General features: G+C 31.0%; 2 protein-coding genes across 2 annotated transcripts in view; both read right to left on the bottom strand.

The window, feature by feature from the left end:
* Positions 1-12,194, bottom strand: part of LOC109540354 (solute carrier family 26 member 6) — a 14,426-nt gene extending 2,232 nt beyond the window's left edge. The window contains exons 1-9 of the mRNA XM_048665202.1: positions 12,007-12,194; positions 9,776-9,931; positions 8,622-8,732; positions 8,391-8,566; positions 6,802-6,966; positions 6,629-6,733; positions 3,641-3,774; positions 1,534-1,696; positions 1,301-1,477 (exon numbers count right to left, since the gene is read on the bottom strand). Of these exons, the coding sequence (XP_048521159.1) occupies positions 1,301-1,477; positions 1,534-1,696; positions 3,641-3,774; positions 6,629-6,733; positions 6,802-6,966; positions 8,391-8,566; positions 8,622-8,732; positions 9,776-9,931; positions 12,007-12,121 (1,302 nt within the window). The 5' untranslated portion in view covers positions 12,122-12,194. The remainder of the gene's footprint in view (positions 1-1,300; positions 1,478-1,533; positions 1,697-3,640; positions 3,775-6,628; positions 6,734-6,801; positions 6,967-8,390; positions 8,567-8,621; positions 8,733-9,775; positions 9,932-12,006) is intronic.
* A 2,970-nt stretch (positions 12,195-15,164) lies between these two features.
* On the bottom strand, positions 15,165-20,709 carry LOC109540290 (the record flags this gene model as incomplete). Its single annotated transcript, XM_048665204.1, is given in 5 exon segments — positions 15,165-15,356; positions 17,916-18,118; positions 20,226-20,354; positions 20,416-20,508; positions 20,615-20,709. Coding segments are annotated over 5 exon segments (634 nt in total), but the record flags the coding sequence as incomplete, so codon positions are not given.
* Positions 20,710-21,109: the final 400 nt, after the last annotated feature.

The raw sequence follows: 21,109 nt of genomic DNA, 5'->3' as shown, positions 1-21,109 counted from the left end.
ATATTTATAGCTTTGTAAAAATTTTACAAAACTTTTTTCAGCGTCGCAATAAAAACGAAAATAAATTCCTCCAGTTATCCCCGAAAACCATTAAGGTTTTCTCGAAAGCCGATCACAAATCTAAAAGTTTTTAATCGAAAACACAAAAAACCGTTATTATCTGATGATTGTCTTCTTTTCTAACAATAGTGAGGTCTTTCAGACAAAACTTACAAAATTAATTTTGCTAGAAAATTCGCCTCATTCATCTGTTTGCAGGAAACTTTAAAAAATCCATTTCATCTTCGAATTTGGAACCAAAACCGAGTAAATTTATTCAGTTTTTTTACCGAAAGTAATTAGGATTATCTTGATAAAACGACCAGAGCAAAAGTATACAAAAAAATATTTGGAAAATTTGCCGCCCTCATTGCTCTGAAGGTTTTTAAAGTTCCTTTAAATTTTCAGATCATTCAAGTTTTAGCAAAGTTTCTATTAAACATTTTTTTGTACGCAAAAATTATTAGTATTTTGTAGATTTACTTGAAATACTGATAATTTTCAGGTATTTTCTGTGAAAAATTAAAAGATAACTTTTATTAGAACACTCGCTTCCTTAACCGCTTTGCAAACATTTTTGGAAAATTTTTTGCAGCTTCGAATTATGGAAAAAACTCTAATAATTATTTCTGCGTCTTTTCCCAAAAAATATTTCCCCGAACTGAAAAAGCGAAAGTTTATAATCATTTATTGGGAAAACTCTTGGAAACTGGGGTTTCTTCACTTTTAGGTGAATATTTATAAACAACACTGTATCTAAACAGGAAAACTGCGTTTTTTCCAACCTTTTACTGTAGCTTAAACCCTGGACTCACTGGCAAACTGAATCTTTTATGCAAGAAAATTAAGAGATCGATTTTACAAGACTTGTCTTCTTTAGTCTCCGTCCTGTTGCTGGGAAAATCTAGATGTCTTTTTTTAGTTGTTTGAACAAAGTACGTTACTCAGAAAAAATGGTAATGACCTTTTTTTTAGATGTAAAAATTCCAGTCTCGGGTATCGTAAACCTTTAATAAATTACATAACTCTAATGAGTTAATACTCAGATGAGTTATAACTCGTTAACTCAGAGAGCGGCAACAACCCAATAGCGCAACTCAATACAGTGTTACCCAGCCTTATTACGAATTACATCACAAAGCACATAAATCGGATTGTATTTTTTCCCACTTTCTTTTGTATTTCTATTTTTACTTTCTGTTTATCGACGTTTATCCGCACTTTAAAAATAAATAGTACTTTAATAAAATATAAGGCTTACTCTGGGAAGTGGTTCGAAGAAAGGCCCCACCCACAGTAAGATCACAAGTAGAATCAGGCATGATACAATAGATGCTAGTTGAGACACTCCACCTACAACTTGCTGGATCAGCGATCTGGATAAAGATGCACAAACTGGCATGCAGGAAAAGAATGAACCAAACACATTACTAAGACCCTGGAAAAACAACTTAGGTTTCGTCCCAATTGGCTTCGTTTATTCATATGACTTACCATGGCGAGTAACTCTTGATTAGCATCTACTTCATAATTCAGTTTTTGCGCAAAAATAAGTGCCATAGATAGATTTATAGTATAGGAAACTATGGATATGGTAATTCCATCTACAATTAGGTTGGGAAGCAGACTGAATTGAGGAACAGTCGGATCTGGGAGCCTAAGTGGAATCAAATCAATGTAGATTTGTCAGTTAGTATCTAGAGCATTTTTCTGCCTTGTATGTCAAGAAATATATCTTGATTATTACATAAGAGAAAGAGCTAGGAAAAGCTTTTATAAAACTTTAATTTCTTGCGCATTTTTGTTTTTATATTATTTCGTTATGTTTATCTTCTGATACGCCGTTTATTAGAGGTATAAGTGAGGTGTTCTACTGCGAACTTCTTTTAAACTGGTTCTAATATGAAATTGCGGCAACTTGAAAACACTCTTCAACGAAGTTAAAAATACATGCTGAAACTTTGTTTAACGTGTATTTTTCTAAGTTCACATACAGGATATCATGTACAACTGGAAAGGGTTAATTCTTTAGCTTCGCTTACATCTAAAAATGCATATAAGCGACATATACGATGTGCGTCTGGTCTAAGAAATTCAAAAATTTTAAGTTTTATAAGGTTTCTTCTGATAAATTTACCGTTGACGGACGTTGGCGAAAAAAAAACGTCTAGAATTACCGGTATATTACTAAATGTTACTGCATGAAACGGAAATTTTATTATCAGTTATTTTAGAATAAACCAAACGCACTTAAAAAATATCATGATTTTCACAATTTTTGGCGCAGCCAATAAACTCAATTTTCTGCAGCTTCAACAATATTTCAAATTTCGGCCAAATTTTTTTTTTTTAATTTAGGCGCTGAATTGTGAGATATTGAACTACAAGATACAAATTGAAAATCGTGAATTGTCCGCACTATGAGTTCGTAATTCGGTAGTTTATATGCAAAATTTTCAGTTGTAAAAGAAGCCAAGAAACTATTCCGATCACGATCTACTGCCGCGTCCAGATATAACAAGCCGAGCCCGAGCCGAGCCTGATTCGCGGTAAAAGTCCGTTGATGTTTTGTAAAAACACCGTCAAACTATATAGATTTTCTGTCGCGGCATAATGTTTAAGAAGGAAAAGCAAAATAGTTGTTAAATTTGTCTGGATTAATAGACTGTATGCATATAAGTAAAAAAGAGTATGTTGTTTGGTGCTTGTTTGCTACTTCCAGAGGCATCAGCACTTTTAAAATTATGTATGTGTTAAAGTTATGTAAAATGTATAATGTTGACCAGCCGAGGCCAGCCTGAGACTGACGATCTGGAGGTTTTAAAATGGAGGCGAAAAATCACTAAAAACTTTAAAAATTAAAACGATAATATTTATAGCTTTGCAAAAATTTTACAAAACTTTTTTCAGCTTCCAATTCGCGACAAAAACGAAAATAAATTCATCCAGTTTTCCCCGAAAACCATTAAGGTTTTCTCGAAAACCGATCACAAATCTAAAAGTTTTTAATCGAAAACGCAAAAAACCATTATTTTCTGATAATTTTCTTCTTTTCTAACAATAGTGAGGTCTTTTCAGCTAGAAATGCTAGAAAATTCGCATCATTCATCTGTTTGCAGGGAACTTTAGAAAATCCATTTCAGCTTCGAATTTGGAACAAAAACCAAATAAACGTATTCAGTTTTTTACCGAAAGTAATTAGGATTATCTTGATAAAACGACCAGAGCAAAAAAAATAATGTTTAATAAGGAAAAGCAAAATAGTCGTTGCATTTGTCTGGATTAATAGACTGTATACATATAAGTAAAAAAGAGTATGTTGTTTGGTGCTTGTTTGCTACTTCCAGAGGCATCAGCACTTTTAAAATTAAAATGTATGTTGACCAGCCGAGGCCAGCCTGAGGCTCTGCAAATTCCTTTGATATTTCGTCAAAAAACCGACATACGATGCATTTTTTGTGGATGTTTTGACGAAACAATGGAATCTGCCGCTGATCCTGCTCGGATCGATCTCGGCTCGTTAGGACTCGACGCGATACACTTTTCACTAGTAATGAAGTAAAAAATAAAACTTTCTGAAATAAAAATTATAAATATTTACCCAACTGGAATGTCACCAACCGTTTGAACTCCGTAGGTTTCCTCTAGATAGCAATATTTTGACACCACCGTTCCAACAACCACAGCTAACAGTTCCATCGGGAAAGGAAAAGGTGACACTTTTGCAAAAAGTGGCTGAAAATTGTAAATTGGAGCTACATAAAAAAGTCTCGTGTTTGGGTAATCAGACACAATATATTTTAAAGAGAAACTAAGGTTCAATCCTAAGCAAGTATTCTGTATCTCTAAAAATTAATTTTGCAGATCTATGCAAAAAATGCAGAAAAAGTGAAATTTTGTGTATGACTTTTGTGTGTTGAAACTTAATCAATTATTTAATACTAAGCCTGAGTAACATTGTGTTGAGTTGCGCTATTGAGTTGTTGAGCCCAAAAAAACTCGACGAGTTTTCTTGTCAAATCAATCTTTTCATTTTCCTGCATAAAAGATTCAGTTTGCCAGTATTTCACAGTAAAACGTTAGAAAAAACGCGGTTTTCCTGTTTAGATACAGTGTTGTTTAGAAATATTGACCTAAAAATGAAAAAACCCCAGTTTCCAAGGGTTTCTAAATAAATGATTATAAACTTTCGCTTTTTCAGTTCGGGGAAATAGTTTTCGAAAAAGACCCAGAAATAATTATTAGGGTTTTTTCATAATTCGAAGCTGCAAAAACTTTTCTAAAATATTTTGCAAAGCGGTTAAGGAGGCGAGTGTTGTAATAAAAGTTATCTTATAATTTTTCACAGAAAATACCTGAAAATTATCAGTATTTCTAGTAAAATTAAAAAATACTAATAATTTTTGCGGAAAAATAATTGTTTAATAGAAACTTTGATAAAACTTGAATTAAAGGAACTTAAAAACCTACAGAGCAATGAGGGCGGCGAATTTTCCAAATAGTTTTTTGTATACTTTTGCTCTGGTCGTTTTATCAAGATAATCCTAATTACTTTCGGTRAAAAACTGWATAAATTTATTTGGTTTTTGTGCCAAATTCGATGCTGAATGGGTTTTCTAAAGTTCCCTGCTAACAGATGAATGAKGCGAATTTTATAGCAAAATTAATTTTATAATTTTTGGCTGAAACGATCTCATTATTGTCAGAAAAGAATAAAATCATGAGAAAATAATGGTTTTTTGCRTTTTCGATTAAAAACTTTTAGTTTTGTGATCGGCTTTGGAGAAAAAGTTTTTGTCGKGAATTCGACGCTGAAAAAGTTTTGTAAAATTTTTACAAAGCTATAAATTTATTCTGTAATTTTTTGCGTCCATTTTAAGACCTCCAGATCGTCAGTATTTTGAAGTGAAACTCAACAAAATAGAGCGTTTTTGAGTAGAAAGTAAAACACATTCATTCAGTCAAACCTAAAAAACTATATTTTTTTAACAAACTACAGTATTCAGAGGTATGGAAGTGACGAGATTTCCAAATAATCTGTTATAAACTTTCGGTTATTGTGTGCGTTTTTTGATAGAAAATTATTTGATTTTTGTTACAAATTCGAAGTTGGAAAGGAATTTCAAAACTTTTTACAAAGCGAAAATACCTTAACATTGTCAGCATTTTTAAGTGAAACTTTAGGAAATTGGGCATTTAGAAGAAAGAGTAACTTGACTAAAACTGAAAAATTATGAAATTTTCAAATGATTCTTAATAAACGGCCCTTAAAATGAATCTAAAAAACAAGTAAAAAAATGATCAACATTTTACCAGCATCGGAACTGAGTTACTGCGCCGGAGCGCTGTTGGGTTGGCGCACGAAGCCATTTGTGTAGCATTGCGCCAATTGCTAAAAATTCACTGCGTTATCCAGGCTTATTTAATACCAATGAGACTTTCTGTATAAAACAGTAACACGGATGAAAACGAGAGCTTTAAAAAGATGCGGGAATATTTAAAGACACAACCTCTCACTTCTTACACGCAAAAGTCCGAACGTAACATTTCCAAGAAGAGTGTGTTAAACTTATTAAGATACTTAGATTAACATTATTAAGTCACTTGAGAACTTTGTAAACATTTAGTGGCGGGAGTAAGTTCACAACTGGTTATCACTAAATTTATAATGAGAACCTAAGCTGCAGTAAGTAAAAATACATATTTTTTGCCTTCTGAACTTTCGGCGTGTTTTTGTTTCGTTTACGAGAAAAATATATGAAAACAACTTTTGTTTGTCCATTTATCGGACAAAATTAAATACTTTACAATAAGTATATACCATTTTCATATGCAAAATGCGAATTCAATCACTTCGAGAAAATAAGTCGAAAATGTTTAATACCTTGTATTTTTGGAACGGTACTTTAAATATTGCCATTTTTTAAAGCATATTGCTAATTGATCTCTAAGTTTTACATCGCTCGGTTTTCATTTCATAAATAGTTAAAAGGCAAATATGCCTTAAGTTTAGGTAAATGTGATAAACTAATAATTGAAGTGATTCAAAGTAAACGAAACTAATCAAATCTGGCTGGAGTAACCCGAAAAAACTTAACATAATTAATGCACATTCTTCTTCGCGTTTAAAATTGACCTATTTAAGTCAACTTCGACATTGCCTGGTGTGGCAGTTGGAGATATAAAACAATGTTTTTTTTTCAGGTTTTTCTCTATTTTCTGAAATCAATTTAGGTCTATTGCGGCGATTTTTACATCCACATTTCACACATTTAATTTATTGACCCAACGGTTAACCTATGGAAAATATTACTTTTTAAATTAAAGTTTTTCAGGGAGCAGAAAGCTTGTGATTTATAAAAAAAAACAGTGTAAAAATAGTTCTTTGCACTTAAAATCTTAGCAAAGAACAGCACTTATGAATAGTGGAGAATTAATCATAAAATAGAAAAATTGCAATTTTTTTGAAAGGCTTCTAGCAGGCAGGCAAGTGTTTCTAATTCCCTAGATATAGTAGCTTAGTGTTTTATATTAGTTCCCTAATTATTAACGCTCTTCATCTTGGATGAATCTAATCACTCAGACCTACCTTGAAATGATCATTGTTGATTGCAGATATTGTTATTGTTACGATTGAGACCACAAGAGCGGCCACATTAGTGTTCACAAGTTCGCCAAATACAGCAATTATCGTCTACAAACAAATCAAAGTCGTGCGTTTTTCAGTTTTCATCGAAATTGTGCTTGAAAATAGATACTTACGTAGATGTTGGAAAAATTGCCTTTGGACTTTGGGATGTTTAATCCAAATAAATCCTTTACTTGCGAAATGAGAACATGAATGGCAGCTCCGGTGGTGAATCCACTTACCAAAGTTTCGGACAAAAGTGCACTAATAACACCTAATCTTAAAACATACATAGCCACCTGCAACAAATCTCTTCTTCAGACTAGCATATTCTTAGACCAAAATAAATTGTGTTTTTACTTAAAAATAATCAAATGTGTCATATGAAATAGCGTATGGGATCAATAATGCTTAAATTGGCTTACTCATGAATTAAATTGTGTCTAATTTGTGTCCACAAAAAGAAAATAAACAATATACAGGGTGATTGAAAATTGGCGTCATTTCTCTGGAGGATTTGTCTGGTTGTGTTTTAGGAGAACAGAAAAAATAGTAAAAAAATAAATGTTATTAAAAACTGAGAAAAATTTGCAGAAAACTATATCAGAAAGATGACAATAATGTTTTTCAAGGTACTCTGCATATTTTTCTTTACGAACAGTTAAGTATTCCAATAGGCTACCAATTAAAGGCGGGAGCATTTAAAAACAATGCTTCATAACAAAGTTGACAGTCGATTTTCAACTGATAATATCTAGACATTTTTGAAAAAATTGTTTCCAATATTTGTATCGTCTCTCCATGCCCCTATTACCCTTTAAAAAGAATGACGCCAATTATGAATCGCCCTGTATGGGAATCTAAGTTGAAGGACGGTTTGCTATATTTTTCAAAAGTTATCAAATAACAATCGAAATATTGTTATGGACAATCATATACATTTTATTCGATAATTGTCGGAAAACTGAGAATTTCTCAATTTGTCTTATCATTTATCACATTTTCGTTGCAAAGTACTAAAAATACAACCGAACGCTTCGTGTTGATGTTGATCAAAGTTTTTAATAAATAAATTCCACTAATCCAATAACAAAAAAAAAATGCAACAACATAACATGCAGGTAATAGGCAAAGATCTATTTTGAGGAAAAATACATAAGTGGAACAAGGTAGATCGACGAATGTCTGTATCAGAAAGAGTAACTACGCTACAGGGGGCGGAGCCCTGCTGAGAACTGCTGTGTTCCTTCTCTTTCGTCGGGCAGGATGTGTTGGACTTTTTCTCAGAGCTAGTCCGTTCGGACTTTTGCTCATTCTTGGAGCCTTGTTGGCTTGTTGAATATTAAATCCTAAATTTTGAATTTTCGGCGCAAATTTTGATTGGTGCATTCAGCACCCCCTTGCCCTTGTACCTCTGCAGTTAAAGAGAAAAAAAATACTAATATTCCGAACACTGAAACGGTCAAGGGGTGGGTGTGGGGGAGAGGGGAGAGGGTGAGATGATTAGCTTAGGGGTTTTAAGTTGGGAGATCCCATTCAACGGGAGCCATAATAAAGGTTTGGGCCCGATTTTCTCGATATTCGCCATGATTTGTCTCAAATGTGGACTTTACCACTGGGTTGGGGTGGTTTTGGACTTTTGTTTTGAATTTGCTGTGCTTTTTTGTGAGTTGTGTGTCGGGCAGTTATATATAAAGTTCTGCTCCACCCATATTTCACTTACCTGAAATAATGACACGATAAAAGTTACCGCTGTAGCTACTTGAATAGGGCTGTATCCTGTAATCTCCATTTCCGTGGAATTGCTTGGAGTATCAATACTGGATGATGCAAAATAACCGGGATCGCTGTACTGAAGAACAGCTTTGCCAGTCATTAGACAAGCCACTGAAAAGGTGCCTAAAAAATATGTTTACCTTTTTTTGGAGTTTGCTTCAGAATTTTTCATTTTTACCCATTGAGTTATGCCGCGAAGTGCCGAGAATAAAATAGATTAGTACGGGAAAAAATGCCATGTAAATTCCAACTACAGCAGGAACGTTTCCAAGCATAGCGTATGCCATTCCTAAAATGCCACTTATTAAATTTTTAAATAGTTACATATGTAGATATTTTAATGATTCCTTAAACAAGTTAAAGTTAATCGGCTGCCTTAAGATATCGTGTGATGTAATTGCAGTAACCGACAGCAAGTTTTCAATGTATAAAATAATAGTTTTAAAATTTWGGCATGAGCGGTCACAGTAGTTCAGATACAATAASATTTTAATRGTTTCTACGTTCGGAAAGATTTTTTCAATAWTGYKAAWWATGRAAAATAATMTGTTTTGCATTGATTYAAAAAARTCAAGGAGTTTACGATTTGGATATTTCGGTTCAAATTTATTATTACATTTTTTTATAATCAGGTTTTTGGGTGATAGTTTGAGARAWGCAAAAGTCAAAATTAAAACGTTTTRTTATATTACATAAATAAGCAGTTTAGCGCGTACATTTGTCTTGCCTACTGTTCAGCCAATTTTCTGTTTCTTTTTGATTATGGTCTTTACCATTATTCAAAACCACAGTTCAGAAACATTTAAACAACTTAACTAKTTAAAACCATTAAATAGTTAAYAATAAYAATGTTGCCTGAGACAATAATAAAAATKCAATATRTATATTGAAAAAACGCTCATCTATGATTTCAGTATGTCACTTAAATATGTTATCGCTTATGCTAAATGCTTGGTATATGGATATAACATTTAATTATTTCTATTCTTGRTAGTTGTKATCTTWAAGAAAATAKTTTGCGCCTTAAAAAAAATTGAATGAGAGTTTTCAAGTAGTAGAAAAAGGGTTCTAGTTAGTCTGATTGTRGAATTTATAATATTGCAATAAAATATTACGCATTGAAAAAATATTTAATRTKTTTTTCAATTTAATCATCMGTTATAAATCGCGAATTTTTTGTTTAAAAACCCTATKCATGAAATGTSTCGAGAATTCAAATTTATAGTAGTAAAAGTTCGTTCTCMGGTTTTCAATATTGGAAACGAAATGTTCCATTTGAATGCCAAAGTGATTAATTTTTATATTTACTCTACTTATATTGGAACTATTTACCTTGAGGAATGTGCATAATTGCTACAGTAACTCCCGAAATTATGTCTTTTACAAGATCATTTTTCCAATTGTATTTCGGCAGCCATCCTACCACTGGAATTACACCGACAAGGAACTTGGATAGTCGAAATTCTTGTGAACATTTCTGAGCTACATCTGAAAATCGCATTTTTCTCAGACAAATAAACTTGGACTAGGAAAGTTTTCGCTTGGTTCAAAGTAAATAAAATGTCTTTCTTAATATTCGAGGGTGATAGATACTATAAAATGTATTCTACAGAGTAGTATTATTTCACGTTTCAGAGTATCCATATTTATTTTAAATAAAAATTTGTATTTTTTGCTCATTGAAAAATAGTTTCAATTGACATGACAACATTTTTTAAACTTGTTCTTTACTTGTTTTAATAAGAATTGTGTTGATGGTTCGTTCTCAAAAAACATCAAAATCGAAATAATTCCTGTTCATTTAATGTTAAAGAAGCATAGAAAAAAATTGTGAAAATCCTGGTAGAAAATAATTGTTTCAGTTGTTGAAACCTGTTTCAATTTGCAATAAAATTGTACGTTAAATCTGCAATAATTATTCTAAACATGCGTTTCTGAAAAGAAATACCCAGTAGGTATTTTGAAAAAGATGTGAAAACTCTATTTCACTGTTTTAGTTCTTCAAGGATACTACTGGACCATGCTGTAAAATAAAACAGGCAAAAACACCACTAAAAACAGAGAACAAATTGAAAAATATATTATAATTATACAGTTTTTTTTTAGTTTCCTAACAATACACTTGTAGAAAGTAAAAGTAGATCGAAACACTTGAAAACCACGTGTAAGTACGCGTTCCAGGATGCGACTATCAACTTTCCATCAATATTTAGTTAGCTTAATACATTGTTTAAATTAGTTATTATCTTCAAAATTCAGTTGGATTTGACTTACGACAACGTTTTGTTTGTAGATAACTTGATAGCTTTGTGTTTCACATAAAATGTTATTCTATATCCGGTTGTAGGTTTACACGTGCTTATATTAGCATTTAACGAAGAAGAAGCCCAGTGCAACAATTTACACAAATGAAAATACAACGGAAAACATTGCTTGCATTAAAATGAAGGACCTCATACAGTCCAAGTGAAATTTTCATTCAAAATGCAATCTTAAGCTTATAATTTAATTTAAGTGCTGCAAAAATACATGCCAAGTCTTTTATTAAATTAACTTAAAATTAAGTTTGATGAAAATTTCAAGAATCTTGCTTGTGACTGACTTGAAGTGACTGATTTTGTTCGATCTAGTGTAGATTTTGCCTCCTGTATTTGTCCGAGTTTTAGACTTTCTCAACAAAAGATACTCTGATAAGACGCTAAATTGAGCATTTTTTTAATGCATGTAAAATCAAATTATTATATTAATTATATAATTATTTCAACACAAAAGATGCTCAAAATATGAAAAATTTAAATTATCCTTCTACTGGAGCATTTCCAAATTCTTAAACAGTGATAAGATAATTTTAAAACCTTGGCTGATTTAACCCCATTTGTAGAAATTATTGGACGCATGGTCATGCCACTGATATCATGCCTGGAAAAGTGCATTTTTCTCATATTTTCTGCTGACACAACTGTACCTACTTGAAATCTCGAATATTCTTCTGTGACACTTTTAGAAATAATTACATTTAATTGATAAAATTCATTACATATCAGCAACTAGAGAAATATAATTTAAGAAAAACACAAAAAGTCAAGAAAAAAGCCAACAATCGGTGTAAGAACACTGCCAATTAAAGTTTAATAAACTTTGAGAAATGCTCTATTGAAAATTGATATAACAAATTTTAGAAATTTGTAATCTTGTAACTTTTTTTAATTTAAAAGACGCAACAGTTGCCAATAAAGTAGAAAAAAGCGGGTTTTTAGATACGCTGACTGGCGCACATAATATACTAATAATAAAAAAAAACAAACGTATCTTGATGCTTCAACGTCCAGTCATTCGAAACGTTTAATGACGCTCCTTTGCACTCTACTTTAATTTGATCCATTAGAATCTTAGATCTGGGGTATGTTTTTTAAAGATCTCGTAAATGTGAAAATCGCTGTGTTAAGTAATCTATCTACTAAAGACACAGTTGGAAAAAATGAGTAAAGTGTACAACGTAAGATTAAAAAGTGCATTAAAGCGAGCAGTAAATTTTAAACAAAAATGTAAACCCAGTGACTTACTTTGTTTTATTGGCTTCTCGTAACAAAAATCCTGCCTTAGCTGTTTATCTTCGTAAAACGGACGTTCGATCCTGATCTGACCCAATTCTTCCGATTTGATATCACCATCAGCCATGTTATTATACTATTATCACTGTTCACACCAACAGCATCACCGCTACTTTAGAGTTTAGATGAATCGTTCCGAAAGTACCTACTAACCGAATAGAACAAAGCACCTTGGATTACTTAATTACATAGCTCCAAATATACGCAATCCGTAAGGAAAATATTTGCGAAAATTCACTACGATTTAGAATGTTTACTAGATTTATATGCCGAAAGGAAATTGTGCATATTTGCCATATTATGTAATTTACTACTATTTTCCTCATATAATAAATAATATCACTTGATCAATATCAATGGAAATCTACATTATTACCTTCTAATAGCTTGTAATTAAAAAACTTGTTTAAACAAGTTGACTTAAAGAGATAGGATGATATAAAACCCGACCGAGAAGGTTTTATATGTTCAAGTTGAAAGTAAAAAACTTCCAGAAGTTTGCAAAGTTTCAGCCTAAGAATCCCAATTCAATGGCTTGTTACGTTTTTATAAACTGCCTTTTGCGAAAAAAACTCTATAGCTATCAATTCAAAGTAAATAATGGGAATCAATTATTTTTTGTAACCAGTACCAATGTATATTATTAATATTATTATATATTATTATTGTATACCAATGTATATCTTTCTTTTTCACTTATTAAAAATTATAAATATAATTCTATTAAAAAATTATACACCAGCAGGCCATGCAGCGCAAGTTGTACCTAATAAGTTTTATTTTCAAGAATATCCTTTTAGGCAAAAGGACAGATTAAGTTGACAAAAAAGTTTGGAAAACAATGTTCATACAGTTACGCAGCGAATTTACAAACAAAAAGTTGAATGGCTGAAAAACCACTATATTCTAAATAATGCGTCCAATCTTTAAAAACTTGATAAATATATTATCTTAATTAAAATTGGAACGCACGTTGTTTCCTAAATTAACCGTTTGACAATGAAATGAAATGATTCATCTGAAAGTTTATATAGAGTTCTGTTACAAAAAGCCTAAACGCTCTATATGAGCTTAAAATATTAAACATGTCCTTGCATTTTTGTATAACAACATTCAACAACGTCATTCATCGGATAAACTACAATTGGCTTCCGAAAAATCAAATAATTGTTTTCCAATTCTTCGTTGATGTTGTTAGTGTCCTTTAATAGGTTTATTTGATTTAGTACCACCCACAACTAGGAAAAGGAAATTTGAATTATATAAAAATACCATTTGACAGCAAAAAATATTTTCCTTTTATCCCTTTTGGTTAAGTATAACAATTGCAAGAGAGCATAGGATTTTTATTTAAATATTAAATAGTTAATGTTCTAAGTTAATGGTGCAATATTTAGAAGACAGTTTTGTTTGGACATATACTACTTCTATTCTAGGAAGTTTAAAAACTTTCTAGTCTAAGCGTGCGGGTGGACTGCTACTTGATTTTGTGGTTTCAAAGTGTAATGCGAGCGAAGCGGATCCTACACTAATTTTCGATTTAAATTTAAAATTGTAAAACCTAGTGTTAAATTAATATTTTACAGCATTTTTTTGCTTTTAAATTATCAGAAAACTTAAAAATTGTTATTTCTTTTTTTATATTTAGTGGCGTTGCCGATTGGAGCAAACAAATCCTGCCCAGTTAACGCACCACCAAGTTAAACTAAAAAAATATTTCAATTATAACGTCCCTATTTATTATAGTGCGATGTGTACAAAATGTGATGCGATATAAATGTAAAGCTTGAAAGTTATTGTAAAAAAATATTTTTCTTCAACTTTGACACTGTATCTCTGTTAGGAAACATCTCGGCTATCAAAGTTTTTTTATAATGAGTCTACTTTATATTCGAGGCTCTTTTGCCTATTAAAATTAATTGCGTTCAACATCGACCACCCTGTATAATTAAAAATTTGTCCTAGAGAGTAGTATTACATTTTTAAAATACAAATCGATAATGTATTTGCGGTAACTGTTATAAAATGGTATCCTTTATTGCTCTTTTTTTATTTTGTAAGTTAATTGATTTTTTTAGCAACACTCCACCCACTTTTCGAGAATATTTAGATTTATAATGTACTTGTTGTTAGTTATTGAAATTATTGTATAATTATCTGCTAAAGTTGATATAAAAACAATAGTATTAGAGAATAAATTGCTTTTGTTTCTCTTATGAAGAACAATTACAAATTGAAACATTTGCAGTGTAATTTTGGATACGCTTATTTAACTGAAACCTTCTGCTAATGAATGAGTTCATGTTTGATTATTTCACTTGCTAATACATAGATACACTAACTTTTACAGGGTTATTTCTCACTATCTTGAGAGTAAATACTGTTCTTTATACAGAAAACAACCGTTACAAACTCGCCTTAATACTTTGAAATAGGCTATCGGTGTATAATAATGCTTATTTTCTGCATTATAATTGTAGTTTGCATGCTTTAAAATGGTTCAATTAGGGAGGTCGACGAGGAACAAAATGGGATTATTTCGGCATATTTGCTGCCATTTAAATATTGATATTTTTGCTTCACACTTCACACAGAACCGAAGCACTCAAATCATCATTGGTTCTCAAAACCGATCACTAATAAACGGTTTTTTGTTAGAAGAGTCAATATACTTATCTACTCATCCGTTTTGATTAATTTTTGAGGAAATTAAAAAAATTGCAGGTAAACTTTGTACCAAGCTTATGTATCCGGTCTGTGCACAGAGTGATAGTGTCTGATAAATGTAAAGAATGACCAAAATGGAAAAATATTTGATGCAAAGATGTGCCTAAGATAAAGTGAAATTCCTGTATGGGGTGTAGTTGTAAACATTCACCTTGGCGACAATTTTCATGTCTCATAAATTAGTGACTAAGCTTATTACACATGCATATGACACCTGTTATTATATATCCAATCAAAATATTTAAAATATTGTAAGCAAATTAAAATAAATATCAAAATAATCGGAGGTCGCTTAAGGTTGTTTCCTTCGTCCAATCTGTGACCTACATGTTCGACCATTGCCATAATGCTAATAATACACTTTTTTTATAGTTATAACACAATTATTGCAGTATTTTTATATAACCTAAATACATGTTAATAAAAGGACTATACATGGCTCATTTATTTGATAGATAAATTCAAAGCAATGCTTCCGATTGAGATTCTTCTACAAGTAGGGCATTGGGTGCTTGTCTGATTAATTCGACGAAAATTGCCAGAATCCTTCTCCATTCGTGCATAAAGTGGTAATTCTGAAAATGATAAATTAGGCCCTTATTTGCTTCTTAGAAATAACATCTCTCGGACCTTGGTTTTTAAACCAGATGCTCTTTTTTGGTGGTTTCAAAAGTTAGGGGGACAAATTATTATTTTAAGTAGTATTTAAACCTCTTGTTATTATCACATTGCTACTATCACGGCGCGGTTTTAAAATAGTTTTTTTAATATGTAACACAATGATAAAGCATTGCATTTTTACACCACTCAATAGAGAATTAAATAATAAATTTATCAAGTGAAACATTACATAAGAAATACTGTCATAATGTGGTCATATATCAAGAACCATTAGGGCGATAGCACTAGTTAATTATATTAAATATTAACTATATTGAGTAACATTTAATATTGAAAACCCCATCATTTTTTAAACATGACGTAGGTAAAGCATCATTCGGGAAATATTGTCAAATTTCATACAAAAGAAACGACGAACGAAAAGAATTTGAATATTACATAAAAACCTAAAAGATGAAATCATTGTTTGAAAAATTACGCCACCTTTTTGCTCATATCTGAAGAACAAATTGAGATAATACGTTTATACCACTGGATAGAGAATTTAAATGTCTGAATTCAGACATAAGTGAAATTTAAATGTGGTTTTTTAGCTTAACGCGAATTTTGAAAAAGTACATAAATATAAACATAAAATTAAAAACTTTCGAAACAGAGTTGTGATCTTAAAAATTGCTAATAGAAGGTTTCATTCATAATTTAAAATATTATATCACACTAAAAGCACAGGGTTTTTTTAAGACTTTGGCTTTAAACTAGATTTTTGCATCTAAGCTGAATGACAACTAAAGAAATGTTAGTTTTTTGCATGGAAGCTCCATTCATTTCCTTATCAATGGTCCACTTACCAAAAAAGCCATTGATTTCGCTCTGGAATGGTGTAAAAATTAGCGTTCTTGCTCATTTCGCTTCTGAGGAATAATCAAAAACGGGACAAAAATGTCGGCATATTATTTTGATCTAAGAGTTTGAAATTCAAATTTCGCTTTTTTGGGTCAAAACCACTCGAATTTACCCACGCATGTTGCTATGGCTGAATCGAACTTTCAATTCTTTATCCTAATTATGTGGCTCAAAGGGGGCTTGAAAAACTTCGAAAAAGGCAGCGTCATGATTGAGTCGATTTTACAACTCAAAAAAAAAGACAAATCTAAAACGTCTTGAAATCAAGACTTTTTTGAGGAAACTGCCAACATTCCCTTATCGGTTAATTTTCCTAAAAAGCCATTTATTTCGCTCTGAAATGATGTAAATAAGAGTTCTTGCTAATTTTGCTTCCGAGGAATGAGTCAAAACGGGACGAAAGACATGAAATTTTCGCTTAATTTTGCACCTAAATGTATGCCATTCAAATATCGCATTTTGTGTGAAAATRCTATTTCCTCACTCGTGTTGCTTTTATTGCATCGGGCTTCAAATCTTCTATCCACTAATAGGAAAACGGACTCTGTGGCTGAAATGGTTATTGAGTAACGTCCAAATAGGCGGTGCATGTTTGAGTCAATTTTGCAATAAAAAAACCGCAAACTAAAACACGATTCTATCCCATGTTTCTACGGATTACTCCAGTTTAACCCCATGTTTCTACGGATTTTTTTTTGAAATTACAGTAATAAAATTACATTCAATTGTCTAGTATGGAAGTCSTGTTTGTACTTCCATTTATAWAAAAWTGTGAGAAAAACTCTTTTTTTCAGATATAGGTACTGACCACGATTTCCGACGCAAATACATTTTAGTATCACTATTATTTTGAAGCACTCCTTGTAATTAATATTTGATTTTCCTTGAATTCTCGAACAAATATTTTCACACTGCCTTTTTTTAATTATGCGCTTCTAATTCCAGAATTATGTTAAAAATGCCAGGCAAAATACAAAATTTTGTTTCATCTTAAAACATTTTTTTATGCCATTTCTATTTTGAGCAAGAATAATTTTTCGGGTACAATATTCGGTTCAAATTTTTTTCCAAATCTAAGATTTTTTCAAAATGAGRATAAGTTGCCGTAATTTTGTTAATTGTATAATTTTTCTCATTTAGCGACTTWAAATAAATTTGAACTGAACGTATAGCTTAATAGTCATCTTAATATCCAATGAATACATTTATTTCATCTCTTCCAATATTTGTATTTAAGACGTCCCAAAAAAACTTCGAAAAATATATTCAACATACAGTCGCACTTAAATGTGTGGAAGTATCAACAATTCTGCTGCTTACACTTAAACATACAGTAATTGCTGAAATATAAGTAGGTACTCAGGTCGATTTTCCTATTTAGAAATGTTCATATATACAAAATATATATACAAAAACTACTAACAAAGTCAATTCGTCGTCCTCATTAATTTAGCAGATTAAGCGGTACAATGACAAAACTGGATACATCTATTGTAATAAAATTAAATTGGCAATTGTTAAGAAACCTATTTTAATCCACTAGGTTTTTCCAAGTTTCTGCATCATACTCAGTATGCAAAATAAACAGCGGAAAATCATACGGGTCTTACCTCGATATTAAAAAACAACGGAAGCAAAGACACTGGTAGAGTATGTCCTCTGAGCTCATCGGCAGGAGACAACTTTATACTGCAATCCAACAGGTGAAGAATTAAACCAATGAGCACTTTGTGCCTTGATGATAGTTCTTCTCTAATAAGCCCTAGAACATCGGATGCTACTATTTCCGGTGTTACATCGATGTTACTGGCATCTAAAAGTAATTTAAATTTAATAATTTAAAATTTTAATAAGCTATACACAGCATTTCTAATRTTTGKCCAGAATTGGTCCTGAAAGTACAGTAACTAATAAAAAGTTGACCTTTTCTATTCAGTTGATAGGCTTCACATATTATAAATTATATTAACGAGAATTCAAATTGTGTATACTTTTTCTTGTATTAAAGGAAAGCGAAAACACGAAAGTATAACTTTAACAGAACTATCAGATATCAATCAAAAACCATATATATGGTTTCTCAATTTCTTTCAAAGGAACATTCCATCCAGGAAAGTATAAAATTTACAAAATAGATTTACTAAAATACCATAATTTAATTTATATTAWCAAGTTTGCAAAATTTAAATTACTTTTGCAGGTTTTTGCATAATGGCGGAAGAAACGCATATTTTTGCCAAATAAAAACATAAATGCTGACATATTTTCCATTTAATCTGAAAATTTCCTGATCTTTAAAAATATAGCAATTTTTCAATGTTAAAATTCAATGATGGTTTGATCCTTGGAATGAATCCGTTTTGTGTAGGAAATTCCAGTGCTTGCATTAATTGCTGATAAATTGAATCACAAACTTTTCGTTTCTATTATGACATAAACTGTTCACATGCATTATTACAAAACATTCAATGCATGTTTTGCAAGTGAACAGTTTTAATAAATATTTACATTTTTACCTGACCTGACCCTAATTAATTCGACGGTATTTATTTAATAAAAAGTAACTATAGATGAACCCGATTTTTGAACAATAAAAGTAATTAATAATAAAGTCAGAGTAAATTGTTTTATTTTAATGCCCAATTGCTTTCAGAGTATTAATTTTAATAAATTAAGTATTGTAAACTATTTTTGGTCGCAATTAGGAAAATGAAGAATAATTTATAATATTTATCTATCCAAGACTGRAGACAAACATGAAAACGACAYCAATTTAAAGAGCCATTATACGGCCGGATCAATCTTTGAWATTTTCTAAAAAAAATTATTTGTTATAGAAAWATGTTGTTATTTGTAAACGGCCTTTGTGATATAGATAAAATTAGAACATCATTTACATTTTTAATGTATTYCTACTTTTTCTCAAAACTAATCAAACAGTCAAGAAATGCAAGCGTATAGCAATTATTCAAAAACTTGCAAATTGCGCTTATGATATGATGCAAACTATTTTTTCCTAATGAATCAGAAGAAAATCCTATTATGTTTAAGTTTTTCCCCTCGTCTTTACTTTACATTTATTTGCTATTATAATCAGTTTATAGTTCAATTTATCATCCGGCAACTGAAATGTAGCATCGATTTAATTTTTAATATTCTCCATGTTTAATAAATAACTTAGTCAATAACGACTTAACTGCATAAAAAAGTATTTCATAGTATGAACGAAAATATTGATCTGAATATAAATATTTTGAAAATACGTTATGCATGGAATAAATGACACAAAATAATTTAAAAATAAGACAACATTGACTCAAGAAGACTAATAATTGTGTTTCCGAGAAAATCTCCAAGCACCTACATAACATTAATTCCAGTCAAATGATCTCGTTTGATTTGAAATATAATAATAAATAATAATAAAAAATTATCAACTTTTTGTAATAAAGTGTCTATATTGATCAAGGGTGTGGTTTAATTAAACCCTTGAATCCCTTCCTCCGCTTCCTTCCTCCCAATATCATTAATTAGCTTCTTAAATATTTAAACGAAATGTTGGATTTATGGACAAATGGAAATTGAATAAAAAATATGAAAAAATAAATGACGGGTGCATTTCAAAAATAAAATTGTCGTAGTTTGAAACAGTAACAGCGGTATCTGCTTTTGTTATAAAATGATTTGACTGTTTTCATATATTGAGATTTGTATTTTAAAACTAATTAATGAAAATACAAAATTTCAAAAGTGAAAAGTAAATTATTACAATTCGGTGCTGAGCAGATCTAAAATATGATTTTTGCGTCTGCTATCTTTAAGTTATTGTCTTGAGAGATTCTTTAACTAATAAAGTAATAGATTTTTGATTCTGGACGATCTTTTATGTACGACGTTTTACACCTAAATGTTTCACTCACCTAGGACTAACGACTGAATTGAAAAGGGAATTAATGGTTGATTCAAACGAGTTAAGTAAGTATACAGAGCTTGAGAAGATTCCAATCTCCATCCTGCTTCTAGCATGGTTCGAACAGATCGCGAGGAACCTAAAACGTATGTAATATTTTCCAAATTTCGTTTAGGTTTCCTGACAATTTAATTACTTACCATGTTCAATGTAAGCCACAATTTCATTGACTACCCCTTGGTGAGCGATACCTTCGCCTCTGAATAACCAACCGTTACCCAAAGTTCGAGCATCTGAAAATGTATCACCAGATAAAAAACTAAATAAAATAGCACAAATTTTCCACAATTTAAGGGTCAATAATATGAAAAAGTGAGAGCTCACTATACAATTAGTTACTTCTCAGGCTGGACACTATTTCCCGGATTGCTTCCAAACTATTTTCTGAAACAATGTCCCTGTGGGTACAATTGATACAAGGCCTAAACTTTATTCTGAAATAAACAACATAGCATTACTTTTAAATAATTGTTATATGTAAAGGTTATCTGGTGATGGTGTGAAAAGCGAAACATGTGCGTTAAAGAAATAGAAAGTTTTGTTTAAATTGATTGAGAACCCGAAAATAAATGTGTATTTATAAAAGATTTTTTTGAATCGAATGAATATTGCCAAATTCTGTAGGACAGGCCTCATTTGTACCTAAATTTTCTATTAATATATCTTAAAATTAGATGTGTTTCTAGATATTGGACAGGTTTGTTTTATAAAAATAAGACTGTTCTTTTTCTCAGCCAAACAGAAGCTTTCACGCAAGCAAATTTCAAAGCTACAGTAAACTTTTGCAAAGCCCAGCAACTATTTGCGTAAAATTGCGACTTAGATTTTTCTTCC

Source organism: Dendroctonus ponderosae, unplaced genomic scaffold (genome assembly GCF_020466585.1).
Source record: "Dendroctonus ponderosae isolate FM_Combo_2020 unplaced genomic scaffold, Dpon_F_20191213v2 Dpon_F_20191213_3, whole genome shotgun sequence".
In the NCBI taxonomy this organism is placed as follows: Eukaryota; Metazoa; Arthropoda; class Insecta; order Coleoptera; family Curculionidae; genus Dendroctonus; species Dendroctonus ponderosae.
This window is presented reverse-complemented; position numbering and strand designations above follow the sequence as displayed.